This window comes from Typopeltis vanoorti, chromosome 2 (genome assembly GCF_054136105.1).
Source record: "Typopeltis vanoorti isolate ZY-2024b chromosome 2, IOZ_Tvanoo_1.0, whole genome shotgun sequence".
Classification (NCBI taxonomy): Eukaryota; Metazoa; Arthropoda; class Arachnida; order Uropygi; family Thelyphonidae; genus Typopeltis; species Typopeltis vanoorti.
Window position 1 is genome coordinate 127,355,516 of NC_143550.1, and position 16,115 is coordinate 127,371,630.

General features: G+C 36.7%; 1 protein-coding gene across 6 annotated transcripts in view; it reads right to left on the reverse strand.

Moving 5' to 3' along the window:
- Positions 1-16,115, reverse strand: part of LOC150109418 (basement membrane-specific heparan sulfate proteoglycan core protein-like) — a 1,783,738-nt gene that overhangs the window by 1,670,473 nt on the left and 97,150 nt on the right. For all 6 annotated transcript variants that reach the window (XM_090413063.1, XM_090413041.1, XM_090413033.1 and 3 more), the window contains exon 2: positions 1,999-2,263. In XM_090413063.1, the coding sequence (XP_090269189.1) occupies positions 1,999-2,263 (265 nt within the window). The remainder of the gene's footprint in view (positions 1-1,998; positions 2,264-16,115) is intronic.

The window sequence follows — 16,115 nt, forward strand, 5'->3', positions numbered from 1 at the left end:
AAGCATGTGACATATATAATGCATAACTGTATATCAAGAGTTATGCAAATAAACAGTATGAGTGAGATGGATGAACAGTCAAATATAGCAAACAGTGGAGGAAAGACATTAGGAGGTACAAAACAGTTTATAGTGAACAGATGCATAAAGAATGAGCTGCAGGCCAGTAAGGTGACAAGCATGATTAAGAAAGTATTCTATGAGTAGATTAGCTGGTCATGTCAAAATATAATCAAAGGGAATTCTGATATGTGGCAAGCAAGAGAAAGAATAATTATGGAATGGCGACACTGGTGAATAGTTATGGTAACAAAGTTACTACTATAAAGGATAGTGAAGTTAAAAGCTGGTTTTGGATTTATGACTGAAGCAACAAGCTATGAAGCCAGCATATTACATGTTAATTGGGTAGATTCCAGGAGGAAAATCCTAAAACCTTAGATACCAAATGTCCTTAATCTTACACAGGATTAAAATCCAGGTCTTTCCAACAAAAGGAAATCATCAATTCAGGCTACAAAGGTGCTATTTAAAATTGCTATCAGTGATTATCATACTAGTGTAGATGACATTGTGTAGAATGGAAGAAAAAATATTTAAGGAATTAGAAGTGAAATAATTAGGCATAAAGTTTTGCTTAGGTTAGATGTTAATAAGGCTGTAGAAGAATGGATGACATTACCACATAGTTTTAAGGAATGTGCAAGAGTTAACTACATCCTAGACTTGGTTATTTAATCAATCTTGCAGTGGGAAAGGTTCCAAAAGAATACAAAACTGTACCACTCCACAAGCATGGTTCTAGGACAGACATTTCCAATTATAGAAAACTCTGTATATGAAGTTGAAGGTACCAGAGGAACTGTTTAGAAATAGAATCAGGATCAGATTTATGGACTTTGGATTCTCTCAGCATAGGTTTGTAAACGGCAGGCAGGTCTTGTTTTAGCAATGTGCTTACATTTTAAGAGATGTTGGATAAGCAAGATTCACATACAGCAATATTCTTGGGCTTTGTAAAAGCCATCTGATTACAGCAAGTTAATGTATAACTTGTAGAAGATAAGATTATATAACAGATTTAGTTAAAATGAATTGAAAATTGGCTTTCTGAATGATACCAGAAAGTTGTGTGATGGGGAAGTCTCAGAAAATGAGACCAGTTGCATGTTACAGTTCTTGGTTTTCTCTGGGGAACCAAGAAGGTCCCTTCTGCTTAACTTATTTCATGTTAATCAACCCAGGATCTTTAAATGTTTGTTGACAATGCAAAATTAAGTAGAATTATCAGGAAGGAGTATTGTTGATCAATTTTCTACAAGAAAATTTTAATATAATTAGCTTGGATAAATAAGTATGGGTTATAGTTTTAATATTAATGAATGAGAAATGCTGCACTAAGGTTGCATATTGTATTGGTAGAGCTGTGCTTCAGGATCTTGAGGTAATGGCTGATAGTGGACTAAAGTTCTGATGGCACATTGCAAGTAATGTTGTAAGTGCCTTGACATGTGCAGATTAGGTGGTGGTGCCTCTGTATAAGGCATTAGTCTGAACACACTGGCTATTCTGCTTAAATTTGGTGACCAAGTTTTGTTTAAGTGTTAGATCCAGAGATAACGAAAGTGATCAGAACTCATGTTGGTTATACAAAGTGGTTGAGGGAATGCAGATTGTAGAGGCTAGTGAAGGATTTTATCAGATTAATACAAAAGGATTATAAAAAACATGGAGAGAGAGAGAAATGGCAAGACGAGAGGCTATCCCTGAAAGTTAAGCGGCAAAAAAAGGCGAGTAGTATATTTATGTGGAGTGGCTGAATAGAACACATTACCAGAATGCAATGCAAACAGGGTAAATGATTATGGTTCAATATAATAGACATGTTGACAGTTAAGTGGGCCTCCCATGATGAACTCCATATTTACAAGTCCAATTAAATAGATTTCACTTTGCAGAACAAGTGTAAAGAAAATAATATTAAGATTTTGTACTCACATGGTCCTTCATTAGATGTTTGTGGTTGAGCTGTTGTGTGTAGTGCTCCTTCTCCACTATGAAGTGGAATATCTTCACCTGAAGGGCCATCTTCACTATCTTTATAAAAATCTTCGTCATCCCAGTATAATGTAGATGGCTGTCTGTGTCGCGATCGTTTGTCTTCCTGCAGCAGCGGGCTGGATAAAGGATCAATTGCATTATTCAAAGAATTGCTATCCGAAAAGGTATTGGAAGAATCATCGAATGTTAGATCAAGGTCCAACTATGAGAAAAAGAACAAAGATCATTATTCAAACTGTTTTTTTTTTTTTAATGAAAAAAGTTATCAATTAAAAGCATAAACCATAGAATTATTCATCAAAATCCAAAGAAACTAATAACCACAGGCTTTAAAATATTTCAGCTTTCATGTATAAAATTTAAGTCAAAGGATGGTCATTAAGTTAACTGAATAAATGTTAACTGTAAAATTTTAAAACTGAAGTAGAATGTGTGATTTAAGACAATGCTAACAATACATCCTGATTTCACATCAGCCACCAACTCTGGATGCAGTTCAGGAAGCATAGGTGGTCTGCAAAGCTGCATCCAAGTGATTTTATATGGCTCATTATCTTCCAACTATACAACCAATGCTGGGGTCCCACAAGGACCTGTTCTTTTGCTCATCCATTCTATATATAAAATGATCTAGTCCAGCTGATTGCCAATGCAGTACAGTTTTGCTGATGACCACACTGCACTTCTTTTTGCTTGACAAGCAGTGCAGAGCACAAATCACAACCTGCAAAAAACTTTAACCTCTACTTAGAATTTTGATCTTCAAAACATTCATCACTGGAGTATGGATAACCTTGTGATCTTCAATGGTAGGCAAACAGCTCTTTATTCCAACAAAAACAACCCTTTTCTGCCAATCTTACCCTTGATAATACCTAAATCTCTACTCCAGATTTACCTCCTTGAGATAACTAACCTAAAATCTCACTTGGTATAAACATCACAAATATTCTCTTCTGCAACCAAAAAATTTAGGCTCTCTTTTTTGTTTAAGCTAAGAACTCTAAACTGCTAACTATATACAAATCTGCCCAACCACTGAATACTACTCATGTCTGGGGTGATGCTTCTGAGATTTCCCTAAAATGCTGGATTCTATACAGAAGAGGGTAGTTAGATTTGATGACCTCCGTCACCAATACATTCCACAAATTTCACGTAGGTATTCAGTTACTGCAACATGCATCTCCTAAGTACTTCCTTGGCTGCTGTTCACCAGAATTGGCATCAATTTCTCCATCCTCCACTCGTCAAATCCATCAAAACACATGCAGTAGCCATTCAATCTCCCAGTTCAACTCCAAACCCACAGAACAAATTTTTTTGAAATGCTGCCCTCTGAAACAGTCTCCCAAGAAAGGCAATCCACAACATATCAAGCCAAATGTGGAAAGTTCCTTATAGTCCATTCCACAAGTGCACTATAGGTTGACCAGCCTCTTGTAGATATGTAATTTCTCCTTCTACTCCAACAAAAAACTCAATTTTTAGAGAAGGGCAAATCCATTTAGATGGAAATTTCTCAAATAGGATACAGAACTAATTTTTTAACATTATAAAAAGGCAAACAATAGTTTTATTTTTAAGATAATTTTTTTTTAAAAAGTTGATTTGACTTGTCACTAAATTGTTTTTATTACTGAGTTTATGCTATCACTAAGCCTAAATCATTTAACATTTTACAGTCTTGAAGCAAATTGAAAGAATGTTCAAAAAAGGTAAGCAGTAATTGATTTTTCAACTATGCTAAAATCTGTACCTAAATAGAATTTTATCAACTTTTACAATATGACAGCAGTACGATACAATTCTAATTTCTAAAATTTGCCTCCAGTTAATTTTTTTGGCCTATTGTGAAACAACTCAAAGTTAGGGGGTGAGCAATCCTCTCATGTAATTTCCTACGATGCATCTCCAGCACAAATCCATTATGATATAAATACCAAAATTTATGTTTTGTATTTATACAAAACAATTTTTTTCAAAAGGATATATATAATGTTGCAACAGAATAGAGAATAACTCTGAAGATGTACAAAAGCTGAGCAAATGTCAATGTAGTGAAAACATTGATTTTTGGTCACTTAACTTGATTACCAAATTGACAACACTAAATGGAATGACATGTTGCACTATTTGAAAATGGCAACTTGATGGTGCAGTACAAGCATATGTGTTTTGGTTTAAGAAAACAAAGTCTGCGATATAAGTTCAGAGGAATTTCCACATGCAATATGGCAAACAACCTCCTAGTAGGTCACAATCTACACATGGCACAAGATTGTGGAACTAGGCTGTTCTGTTCATTGTCAATGGGAAGGCTGTGCTATCAATGCTATTGTGGAAGAAGTTCAGGAAAGTTTCCAGAGAAGCCCTAGAAAGTCAACCCAATGGGCATCTTGTCAAATTGGAATTGCACATGTGCCTGCATGGCATGTTTTATGACAATATCCAAACTTAAGGCACTAAAAATTTATCTTCATATAACATTCGAAGAATGATAAGATATGCTAGGATTTCTGTATGGAAATTACAATAGGCCTGAACAAATGAGGAGACTATCGTTTTCAGTGATAAGTGCACTTAGTGCAAAAGTAAACACTCAACTGCAGAATTTAGGGAAGCAAAAATTCACACCATTGTAGCACACATTTGCAGTGTCCCCCTCCCAAAGGCTGTTTTTTGGGCCATAAGCAAGAAGTGTACAGCTTTTTTTTCAGAGTGTTACTGGTGGTGTGTATCTGGACATACAAGGGTACCTAATACCACAATTAGATGACCATGACAGATGCTTAAATTTCCAGCAAAGAGCACCTCATTACCTAACAAATGTAAAGTTGTATCTTGACAACTGTTTTTCCAGGCAGATGGATTGGTAGAGGGGGTGTCTGTAGCATGGCTACTGCATTCCCGACATTACACTGTTAGATTTTTTCTTGTGGGGTTTTGCAAAAGATCAAATGTTTGCATCTCCACTACCAGCCAATTTCGATGAGCTGCCTTCCAGAATTACTGCCACCATTGCTGAAATTATCCCATCTGAAATCAATTTCAGATGGGAAATCTGAAGAATTACTGCAGGCAGTTGTATCAAACTGTGTTGAAACTTCAAAATGTTACACTACATTTGCATGGTAATAAAATTGTTCATAAATCACTATTTACCATCTATTGTTATTCAAAGTTGTATGCCTTTCCCCTCCTCCTGAAACACCCTGTACATCAGAAAGGGTTTCAATGTCATTGGAAACAGGACTTCAGAATCCAGAAGGCATTTGGTGATAGATATATGGTTAAAGAGACAATACATATTGCATCAGAAAGTAACTCTTGAACTTACCCAAGAGCAAATAAATCTGTTTACAATTTTGTTCACACTAGAATCTGAAGATGCTTAATATACTGAAGACAGTTATGTAAAGTTTAAATATGGCAATGGTGTGCTTTTCAAAATCCAGATGGAAATATTCATTTGAACTGTGCTCCAGACTTTATGGGACACATCCAAAGAAAAAATATTTGAGTAGAGGGATTTTAAAGCAGCAGAAATAAATAACAATGTGCATTTGTATAGATTGTGATTACACACAGATCTCTTATTATGATAAGAACTGTTGCTTAAAGACAGCCAGTTGTATTACTGGAGCAATTGTAAGTTTTAGTTTTTGAAATAAATGCATTTCACAAAAAAAAATTTAATGATACTGAGATTAAATATATTAGTGTTTTTTTTTTTTTTTTTTTTTTTTAGGTGTATAATAGTTAAGACAAAAATGGTGGCAAGAACAACCAGAAGCATAACACAAAAACAGTGTTGACAGTGGGGGAGAGGGTAATATGTATACACAGGTGAATGTGGCAGACATGTTTGTTGCGCGATCAAAAGAAACAAGACTGGTCTGCAGAAAGTGATACATTAATAACTGTGGCGATTTGAATGAAAGTCATGAACAGAAAGTGAAGAAAGGCAGCAATAGGTGTTAGACTAAGAATGATATCCAGAAGAGTGAGCACAAGAATATAAGTGAAGAGAATGCAAGTGAATATGGAAATGACTGAAAAAAGAAAAGGATGCATAAATATGGAAGCAGAAGTGAGCCTGACAGAGCAACAGCAGGAATGATTGCTGGAATGCAAGAATTTAAGTTTAAGATGAGAAATGAGATCAAGCATAAACAAAATAACATTAGATGTATGGTCAATACAAAATGGAAGAGTTCAAAAGTATAAAATGAATGATAATGGAGAAAAGTAGCAAATGACTAAGGAGTAGCATGCTATAGAGATTCTACACATATCTGCCACTGAATTAGAAACCTTTATGCAGATGTACAAAAAAGGTAACTTGCATAGCATATATACAAAATATTACTATTACTTGACACCTGCAGGGAATCTGAAGACTCATTGAGGGAGGGCACCTACTCTACAACTGTCTCCATCATCCACACCATCTACTGTCTGCTGTCACTATTATTTTCACAGACTATCACAAACATCCATGCCCATGGTGAGATTTGAACCCACAGCCTTTTGGCTGGAGAGCAGATATGCTAACCACTTGGCCAAGTGCATCACATGTTCTAGGCAACTATTTGATAATGCTACTGGTCAGCAAGTCTGTTGATCACAATGAGGGTGAAAAAAAGGATCTTTGGAGTTCAATAAAGAACTGTGGATGTCTGTCTGACTAGTCAAATTTTGAAAACAGCAGAGCTGACTGGTTTCTCAAAAATCCTTGACCCTGGAGGTGTCAAGCAATAGTAATTTCAGGAATGGAATACGTAGGAAGTATGCGAGACTGTTTGGTGTTGGGGGGGAGAGATATGGGATAAAGGGTAATAGTGAGCAGACAGCAGCAAGTGCAAGAAACTTCACAGATAAGGGGCAGCATGGGAGGACCAGCAAAGAAATGAATTAATCAGTGGAAAAATAACATTGCTTGTCTAGGAGGTGCAACTATGGTCCTAAGAGTGTCAGGAACAAGGACCATCCAAGAATAACTGTATGGACAAATTATCTGTGTTGATTAATTTTGACTGTGTGTGTGTGTGTGTGTGTGTGTATATATATATATATATATATATATAAAAAAACAGACTGATAAATAAGTAATTTATTGACTTATTGCTGATATTTCACTGATCTTTTAACCAGTATCTTCAAAGTACAAAAAACAGTTTGTCACAGAGCAGATGACAATCTGATATAACAGTGGGACTGGTTAGAATAGTTGTAGCTACAACAACTAGACTAAATTGATTATTTACTTAGTCTATGTTCTAATATATCCCATCAAAATTAATCAACATGTATGACGAATGCATAAGCCTTTCTACACACTTGAAAATTACCTGTGTGCAGCATTTAATCAAGGCTATCCCTGAGCCATATCTCACTGAACTATGTACAGGGAATTGAAAAGGATTTGGTATTGGCAGTCACATGCCAATACAGAAACCAATGCATTTTTTGAACCAGAAAGAAAATCTATAGTGATTTCAGGAACATTGACTGGATACTGGAAAAAAAGAGAAGTCATGTGGTCTAACAAGTCATGGTACACCTTGTTCTGTATAGATGGTAGAGAGGAGCCCCATGATGCAATGAAACTAATTAGCTTTGTAAACACAGCTAAAGGTTCTGGAAGTGTCATGGTGTGGGGCATATTATGTTGCTATGGAGCAAGTCCATGATATTGCTGGAAGATCAGGTTCTCCATGCAATATCTGAACATTGCCGATCAAGTCCATCCTGCACTGTTGACATTCTTTCCAGCAGGTGACTTGTTTCATGCCATTGCAAAAGAACTGTTCAGTGGTTCAACAAGCATCACAGCAACTTCCACTATCTTCCCTGGCCACCACAAAGCCTATATCTGAATCCCACTGAGAATGTATGGGATGTTAGAAAAACAGATCTGGAAGCAAAATCCTTTCCTGTAAAATCTGAGCCAGTTAAAGGAGTGTCTGGCACCTGGTATACTGGAGACAGATGCAATACAACACCTTATGGAATCTATGCCAAACTACATGTGTATTGTAATTCGGGCTAGAAAAGGCCCAACAAGGCATTAAATAAGTTTAATTCAGAGACTGGAGGGGGTGCACAACATCTGCTTTCCTTTTCAGGATGAAAAATGAAAAAGTAGATTGAGGTGCTGGATATGAGAGGTAAGCATGTGAGGGGGGGGATAGTGGTTGTGGTTAGAACAAATGATTTGTTTAGTCATAAGGAGAATGCAAGGATGGATGTCAGGAGACTGACAAAGTGATAAGAGTTTATAAGAGTGATGGACTGCACCTGATTATTTTGGAGTCAGTCACCTGGAAAGGCTGCTGCTAGAAACAAGTGCAATCAGTGGGACAAACAAGGTATCAGTGGAAGTCAGATGTAAATGAGCAGGAGGGTGGACTAGGTGAGAATAATGTGAATGGAGATGAACAGGAATGAAAGCTGAATAGAGAAACAGGACAGACCAGGAAGATGTTGTAAATAGTGGGATTCTGAAAGCAGTAATAAATATGAGGATGGTCAGCATAGGAATGGAATACATAAGTGTGTGTGTATGTGTGTGAGACTGGTTGGTGGTGGGAGGGAGGATATGGGATAATAGTGAGCAGACAGCAGCAAGTGTGGAAATTTCACAGATGAGGGGCAGCATGTAAAGAAATGAATTGTTACGCTTATTTGAGTGCCAGGAGTATCAGAAATAAGGGAGATGAGATTTTTATATTGCCCAAGTTTGTGTGCTCAAAAATAGTTGGAGAATGTTCTAGGACTAGGATTTAGAAGAGTTGATAATAGTGGTATTCTTTATGATGATCCGCATGGGTTTTGTAGGGGAGAGATAATGCTTTTGCAATCTGCTTATGTATTACAACAAGACAGATTCATTGGATAAAGGAGATGCTATACACTGATTTTTTTTTTTCAAAGGCCTTTGATAAATTGCCACATAAGCTGATAGCTAAACTGTTCAGCTATCAGCTTATGTATTACAGACAATTCCAAAACCACATTCACTCAGTGAGGCCAAATACCTGAATTTAACCATTAGCCTGCAATTATTAGCAAATGTTCTAAGGTGCTACCTCTTGTGGATTCTCAAGATACAGGAATTAACTAAATCTGCAGCACTTGGAATGTAACTTTAAAAAAACCTTTTCAAAAACTAGAACTGATAAGAGCAAGTCAGATTTGTTGTATTGTATTCAATTATGCAGTATAATCCAAGTAAAAAAGAACCAGTAGAATAAGGATATGTTGCAATAATTAAAATACCAAGGATGTGAAAGTAAATAAAAAAATTTCTTCTGCCAAGTTTTGCAGGATTAATACAATACAATTAAATATTATTATTTGCGACACCTCCAAGGAGTCTGAAGACTCATCGCAAGAGGACACCTACTATACACTCAGTCTCCACTGCTGCACGAACCTCTACTACCAATCGCCTACATCAACTGCTCAACAACCTCCACCACCACAGCTAGTATTTTTTTGTCTGTAAATTGCGTGTTCTGAAGGGCCGATTTGTCTGTATGCGGAATGAAAAACCCAAGTTTCCGGGAGAAAAAACCCTGCTACCTCCGTATGAGATCGGCCAACTTACCTTCAATTGAAAAAGTCCATATAAAGATTCCTCCCGTCATGACAAGAATCGAACTTAGGCCTTTTCTAATCTAAGGGCATAACGTACCGTCGTTCTTCCAATTGCGCTAAAAAAACATCTTGGCAGGGGTGGGATTCAAACCCACACCTCCGAAGAGACTGGTGCCTTAAACCGCTCGGCCACATAGACTAAACCCTTTGGTCGGAAAGACCTGGGTTAGAATTGTAAATATTTAGCTTTCATTCAAGCTAATTCAAAGTCTAACAACTAATTGAAAACATATCACCTTTATACATGATTCCAGTATCTAAGTAGTTCTCAACCAACTTAAGCCTAAGAGACTTAATTCCACCTATGCAAATTTATTGTAAGCAGTTATTTTAATCATTAGCTCCTCTGTAACTCAGCATAGACTAAACCTTTTGGTTGGAAAGAGCCGAGTTCAATTCTGTCAGGAATTCTGAGGAACCTTTATCTGGTCTCTTTCAACTAAAAAGTGAGTTACCATCTTATACAGGGGTAGAGGATTTTCTTCTCCTGGAAACTCAGGTTTTTAGTCCCTCAGAACAGGCAAGCCAGTCCCATGAACACAAGCTGCTACAGTTAAAATACATCCCCCCCCAGCAGCAGACTGTTGGGATGGACCCTGCATTGGAAATGCAATCAATGTGCAGAGGAAGAAGTTACTTCAATTATTACTAGAGCAATATGGTATTACCTGTAACTAAACTGCCCACATTCAACTAATGTCTAGTTTTATTACTGATATGCAAGAATATCAAGGTTTGAGAAATATATGAAAAAACCAAGCATGTCATGACATTTCAATTTTATGGTGACACACAAAGTTGCTTTTAGTCATTTAATTATTATTCTATATGCAGTCAGTAATAAATTGACTTATAGAGAAAATTTAGGTTTTATCAGTCTTGATAAAACCTAATGAAGTGACTAGATTACCTTAAGACTACCTTAACACAATGACAGCAACTGTGTGTGTAATCCATATTCTGGAAGAGAATATCCTATTACCTCTATATAGGGCAGACAAACTCTTAGAAACAAAAATCCTCCTGCCAACAGATGCAAAAGTTTCTCAATACATGAAAGTTTAGACCATGAACTAATTCTTGTGCCAATTAAGTAGGAGAGGATGATCAATTTTTGGAAAATTAGTGTTGTATTATAAAATGTAACAATACATCAAATAAGCAAATTCATAAGTATTTAGAAAAACCATTATTAATTGGTCAAATTCCAAAGTTATTACTATTTCAACTCATTAATTTTCAGTATTTATGAAATGGTACATGTTTAGTTCAGTTCCCAGCTCAAATAGCAGAGTGATTAGAAATGAAAATGGAATTGCAAATAAACAGTTTAATGTCATTAAATATGACTTTCTGAAATACTGTAAGTTAAGTTTTATTCACCACCATGCCTGCCCCTATGAATTGGTAGAAAACACTGATTGCATGATACCCAACTTCCTATATGAAGCTCTTGACCACAGCCATCAAGTATACTCAAGGCTAATCTTGTAAACTGACTGATGTGTTCTTCCTGATCTCAAACAACTAAAAACATCAGGGGATCATCCCTGGAAGTTGAATAAATGTGTGATTAGGAGGTGTATGAGGACTATTTTTTGCTTGGAGAGATGTAAATGAGTGGAATGGGTTGCCAGAGTCATTTGCAAGTGCTTCGTCTGTTAATGGGTTCAATGAGAGGTCCGATGGATTTGGGTCTCCTGTGATAAGCGAACATAATATAGAGCTCGGAACTGAACTAAACATGTACCTCCATGGAGGTACATGTTTAGTTCAGTTCCGAGCTCTATATTATGTGCCTATATTATAATAATGTATTATGAAAAGTGTTTCAAATTATGCAAATAAAAACTGCCATTGCTAGTCAGTATTACATGGATAAGAATTAGAGTTGCTAATTATAATCACCAACTAAAGAAGGTTAAATGTCCACTTAAATATTTAATTTTAAAGAATTAGGCTATTTGTTAATGTAAGAATATATATTGCATGGAAAGAAGCAATGGACAGCATAGCATGGGAAACAGAGCCATGGCACCCACGTTAATAAGATGTAGGACCTCCTTTTCCTACAATGATTGCAGCAATCTTATAGGCATACTTTCCATAAACATAGGCAAATCAATGGAACTTTGGAACATTCTTCCCATTAGGTGTAATGAGATCCTTAGCTGTTTGGGGATGGATGTCCCTAGACTACACCCAATGCTCTAGTTCATCCCACAGATATTCCATAGGGTTGAAATCAAGGCTCTGAAGGCCAGTTAAGTGTGGTGATGTTCATGTCCAAAAACCACACAGCTACAGCCCATGGCCCCCACAAGGGGAGGGGGTTTTATTGGGCTCTAGCCTAGGGACCCAGAATTGGGGGCCATCTTGTCAGCTTGGCCAGTTGAGCAAGACTAACAAAAGAAAACTTTAAAATATGAATATGTACCGAGAGGGACTACTAGCTTTTGCAATTGTTTCCAACCCATTATCCATATTTTCAGACCTATGGTTACTCTTCTGAACTTCCCATTTGAAAGGATTTACTTTAGTTTTTGCTTGCCTATCTCACTTTCTATGCCCGCCGTTGTTTCAATACAACACTGCACAGACATTACTGGCACACTGCTCTACCGGTGCCTATGCTACGGATGCTGAGAGAATTTTATTATTAAACACCCCATGGAGTCAAAGACTCATCTAGGAGGTCCTTTTATCAAAACACACACAGCTCATCATACTGTGCTTTAAACACTCAAATTCTCTGCAGACACCACACTCTCAGGCAAGGCATTCAAATCATTCACAACTCTGCCTCTAACTCCTCTACTCACACCCTCTTTATACAGTTTCCAGGGATAACCTCTGGTTCTCCCCTGATTTCCCACTATTTTCTGTAGAAAATCTTTAGCACTCATCTTATAACAACCCCTTAATAACTTGTAGGGTATCATATCTCCCTCCTCCTGTCCAGACTCTACAAGTTGCATCTTCTCAATCTTTCCTTATACTCAACATTCCAGAGGTTAGAAACTATCTTAGTCACCTCTGAGGAACCCTCTCCAACATCTCTTCATCCTTCTGAAAACCAGGTGACCAAATCTTGGCACAATAGTCCATGTGTGGCCTAATCAAAGCCTTATACAATGGAACAAGAACCTCCCTATTTCTACAAGTCAGTGTCCTCTGCATCATTCCCAGAAACTTGTGTTGTCGTCACAATTTTGGTTATGTGTCCTTTAAATTTCTGATCCTTTATCATCCCTAGATCTCTTATTTCCTCCACCTCTGACAATATATCCTCACCAAGCATAAATTCTACATCCCATTTTTGTTTTCCAAATTTTAAAACTTTACATTTTGCAACATTGCACTTGCATCCCCATTCATGTGCCTAATCACTCAATTTATTCAAGTCTTCTTGAAAGGCCACAACTTCTCTACTCTTCACGGTTCGTCAAACTTTGCATCATCTGCAAACAACTGAATATCTCCATCCAAATCTTTGCCAATATCATTAATATACAAGTTAAACAGCAATGACTCTAAAACAGACCCCTCAGGCACACCACTAGTAACTTTCCTTTTCCTGGAAATTGCTCCCCCCATACACAACTTGTTGATACCTATCAGATAGCTGGTCTCCAATCCAATGCACCAATCTAATATCAGACCCCATCCACTCCAGTTTGACTATCAACTTATTCTGCAGTAATCTATCAAAAGCCTTTGCAAAATCTAAATATATTACTGTGTATCCTTCTCCTCTGTCCATGGAAGCAGTCACCTTTTTGTAATAAGATTACTAAACTAAAACATTACCTCCTTTTAGCAAATTCATGCTGTCCATCAAAGATAATACCATTGTTGTCGACCCAATTCTGGATCCTAGTTCTCAAGCTTCAACAACTTAACTACAACACTTGACACACAGATAGAACTCTAGCATCAAACTATAGGCCTATCACCTCCTTTATGAAGTGGCACAATTTTACACTCCTTAGGAAGTTAAAGGAGTGCAAGACTCACAAAAAAAAATATGTCAAGGCCGGCGTAAACTACCTAGCACATTCCTTCAGAATACGTGGTGATATATTATCAAGTCCCAGAGCATTATTTACATCTAGTTTGCTCAACTCGCCATACACCTCTTGCTCACTTAGTATCTTTCCCATCAACTGCTCTCAATCCCTCCATGAAATCACATTCACAAGATTGAAAGACCTTGTTATTTTCATAAATAAGAAACATTTGATAGTTTTAGTTGATCTCAAGAAACTGAAAATTTTCTAGAAAATTTTTTATTTGAGAAGAATGTCTTATTTGAATTAAAATTTCAAGAAGAAAGAATTCAAGCTGTGCACCCAATTGTTAAATATTATCCTGGTGTACTTGCTGTGTTAGATATCATTTTTGGAGAGATGGACACAGAATTAACTCCTTCAACACTGAACACAATTAAAGGCTTGAAAAAATATTTCTGATCTTATAAAGGTATGCTAATGACAATGTTTTGGCACAAAATATTAGCAAATATTGACAATAAGAACATTATTATACAAAGTAATGGAATATCTCTAATTAGAGTCTGCAATTATAAGAGATTAGCGCAAGAGATACAACACTTACGTGACTTGTGGTAAAGTGTTGTCCAAGAAGCAAAAGTAGTTGCTGAAGCAATCTGTGTGCAACCTCAATTTTGCAAAAATTGAGAAACTACTGTAGAACCTGAACAAGATTTCAAAGTTTTCATAATTTATCCAGTATTGGATTTCATTATGAATGATTTAAAAACCAAGGTTTGAAGCAGCAGATAATATATGTGAATTATTCTCACCTATTTTAAATTTCCACAACTTTGATGATGGTCAACTTATTGCAAAAGCAGCAAAACTTATGAATATGTATGAAAAAAATCTGTCAGAAGAGTTACTAAATGAAATTCTTCACCTTAAAAGTATTTATTAAGATAGTTTTGGCACAGAAGCAAGTCCAGTGAGACTTGCCGAGTGCAATTTATGATAAAAACCTGCAAGATATATTTACCAATATATGCCTCACCATTAAACTATTTTTACACAATACCAGTTACTGTTTCTTTAGCTGAAAAATCATTCAGCAGACTGGCCAATTCATTGAGAACATGGCAAAGAAGCATAAGTAGCCAAGAACAACTTAATCACCTAGCAATTTTGTGCATCGAAAATGATTTTGCTAAACGAGTTGATTTTATGGACATTGATAAATTTGTGTCGAAAAAAAGCTAGAAAATAGACTTAATTTTGAGTATTATTATTAGTTTATATTATGTAGATGTTGGTAGTTTTTTAAATAAAAATTACTTTGTATTATTTAAACTAATTGATCCTAAACCCTGTAGACTATAGGAATGTGTTGTCCTTAACTTGAGCAACAGGTAGGGGGCTAGGACCCCACCAAAAATCCTGGCCTGGGGATCCATGCAGCAGCCTTATGACATTGTGTATTGTCTTACTGAAGAAGACGATGGTTAGTTTTGTAGAAACCACAAAAAGGAGGCATTGCATTGTCCACACTGTTCATGAACATTGAACTCAGAGTTCAATGTTCGTGGCACTACAAACAAAGGTCAAAGGGCCAAACCAAGAACAGGACCATACCATCACACTGGCAATCTGAATTTCATGATTGGGGTTATGCATTCTGGTAGGAGATATTCACTGGGCATCCAGCACACCCAAACATCAGGGAGGAGCACGATTCATTACAGCTTTCAAACTTCCACATCCTACTGTACACTCTGACTACTGAAGACAAAAACTTGTATTACCCAAACTGACACTGCATGTCAGTTTGGGTAATACAAGAGTTGCATGTTGCAGTTCTACCATGGAAATGTAGTGAGCCTTGATACTGAATGTTTTGGGGCAGATTCTTGTTCCAGTCGATGCTTGGAACTCCACATTCAATATGTCAGTTTTATCTTTCATAGTACCCTATGGTCAAGTTTGGCAAGTTGTTCACTAAGATGTAAGTGCAGTTGACTCCCTGCACTTACATCTTAGCATGGTATCACTAATTGACCTGGGATGTCCCAATTTGTCAACAGTTTGCCATACAGATAAGCATGCAACATGGCATTCCATTACAATGTCTCTTTCAATCAAAGTGTCAGTTCTCTCCTCTTAGCCATTTCATCCAGATAGTTATGACTTTAGAACATCATATTCCTCCCATTTATGCTGGCTACAAACATGTTACTTGTTACATTGCACAATACACCTTGCTCAAGGGGAGGGAGGGGTCCACTGACTTCTTTAAAAGCCACCATGTATATATGTGCACTAAAGATTCTTGGCAGCTTATGAAATATGCATTTAATTATTACGTATCTACAGAAGAAAAAAAATCACAGACACGGA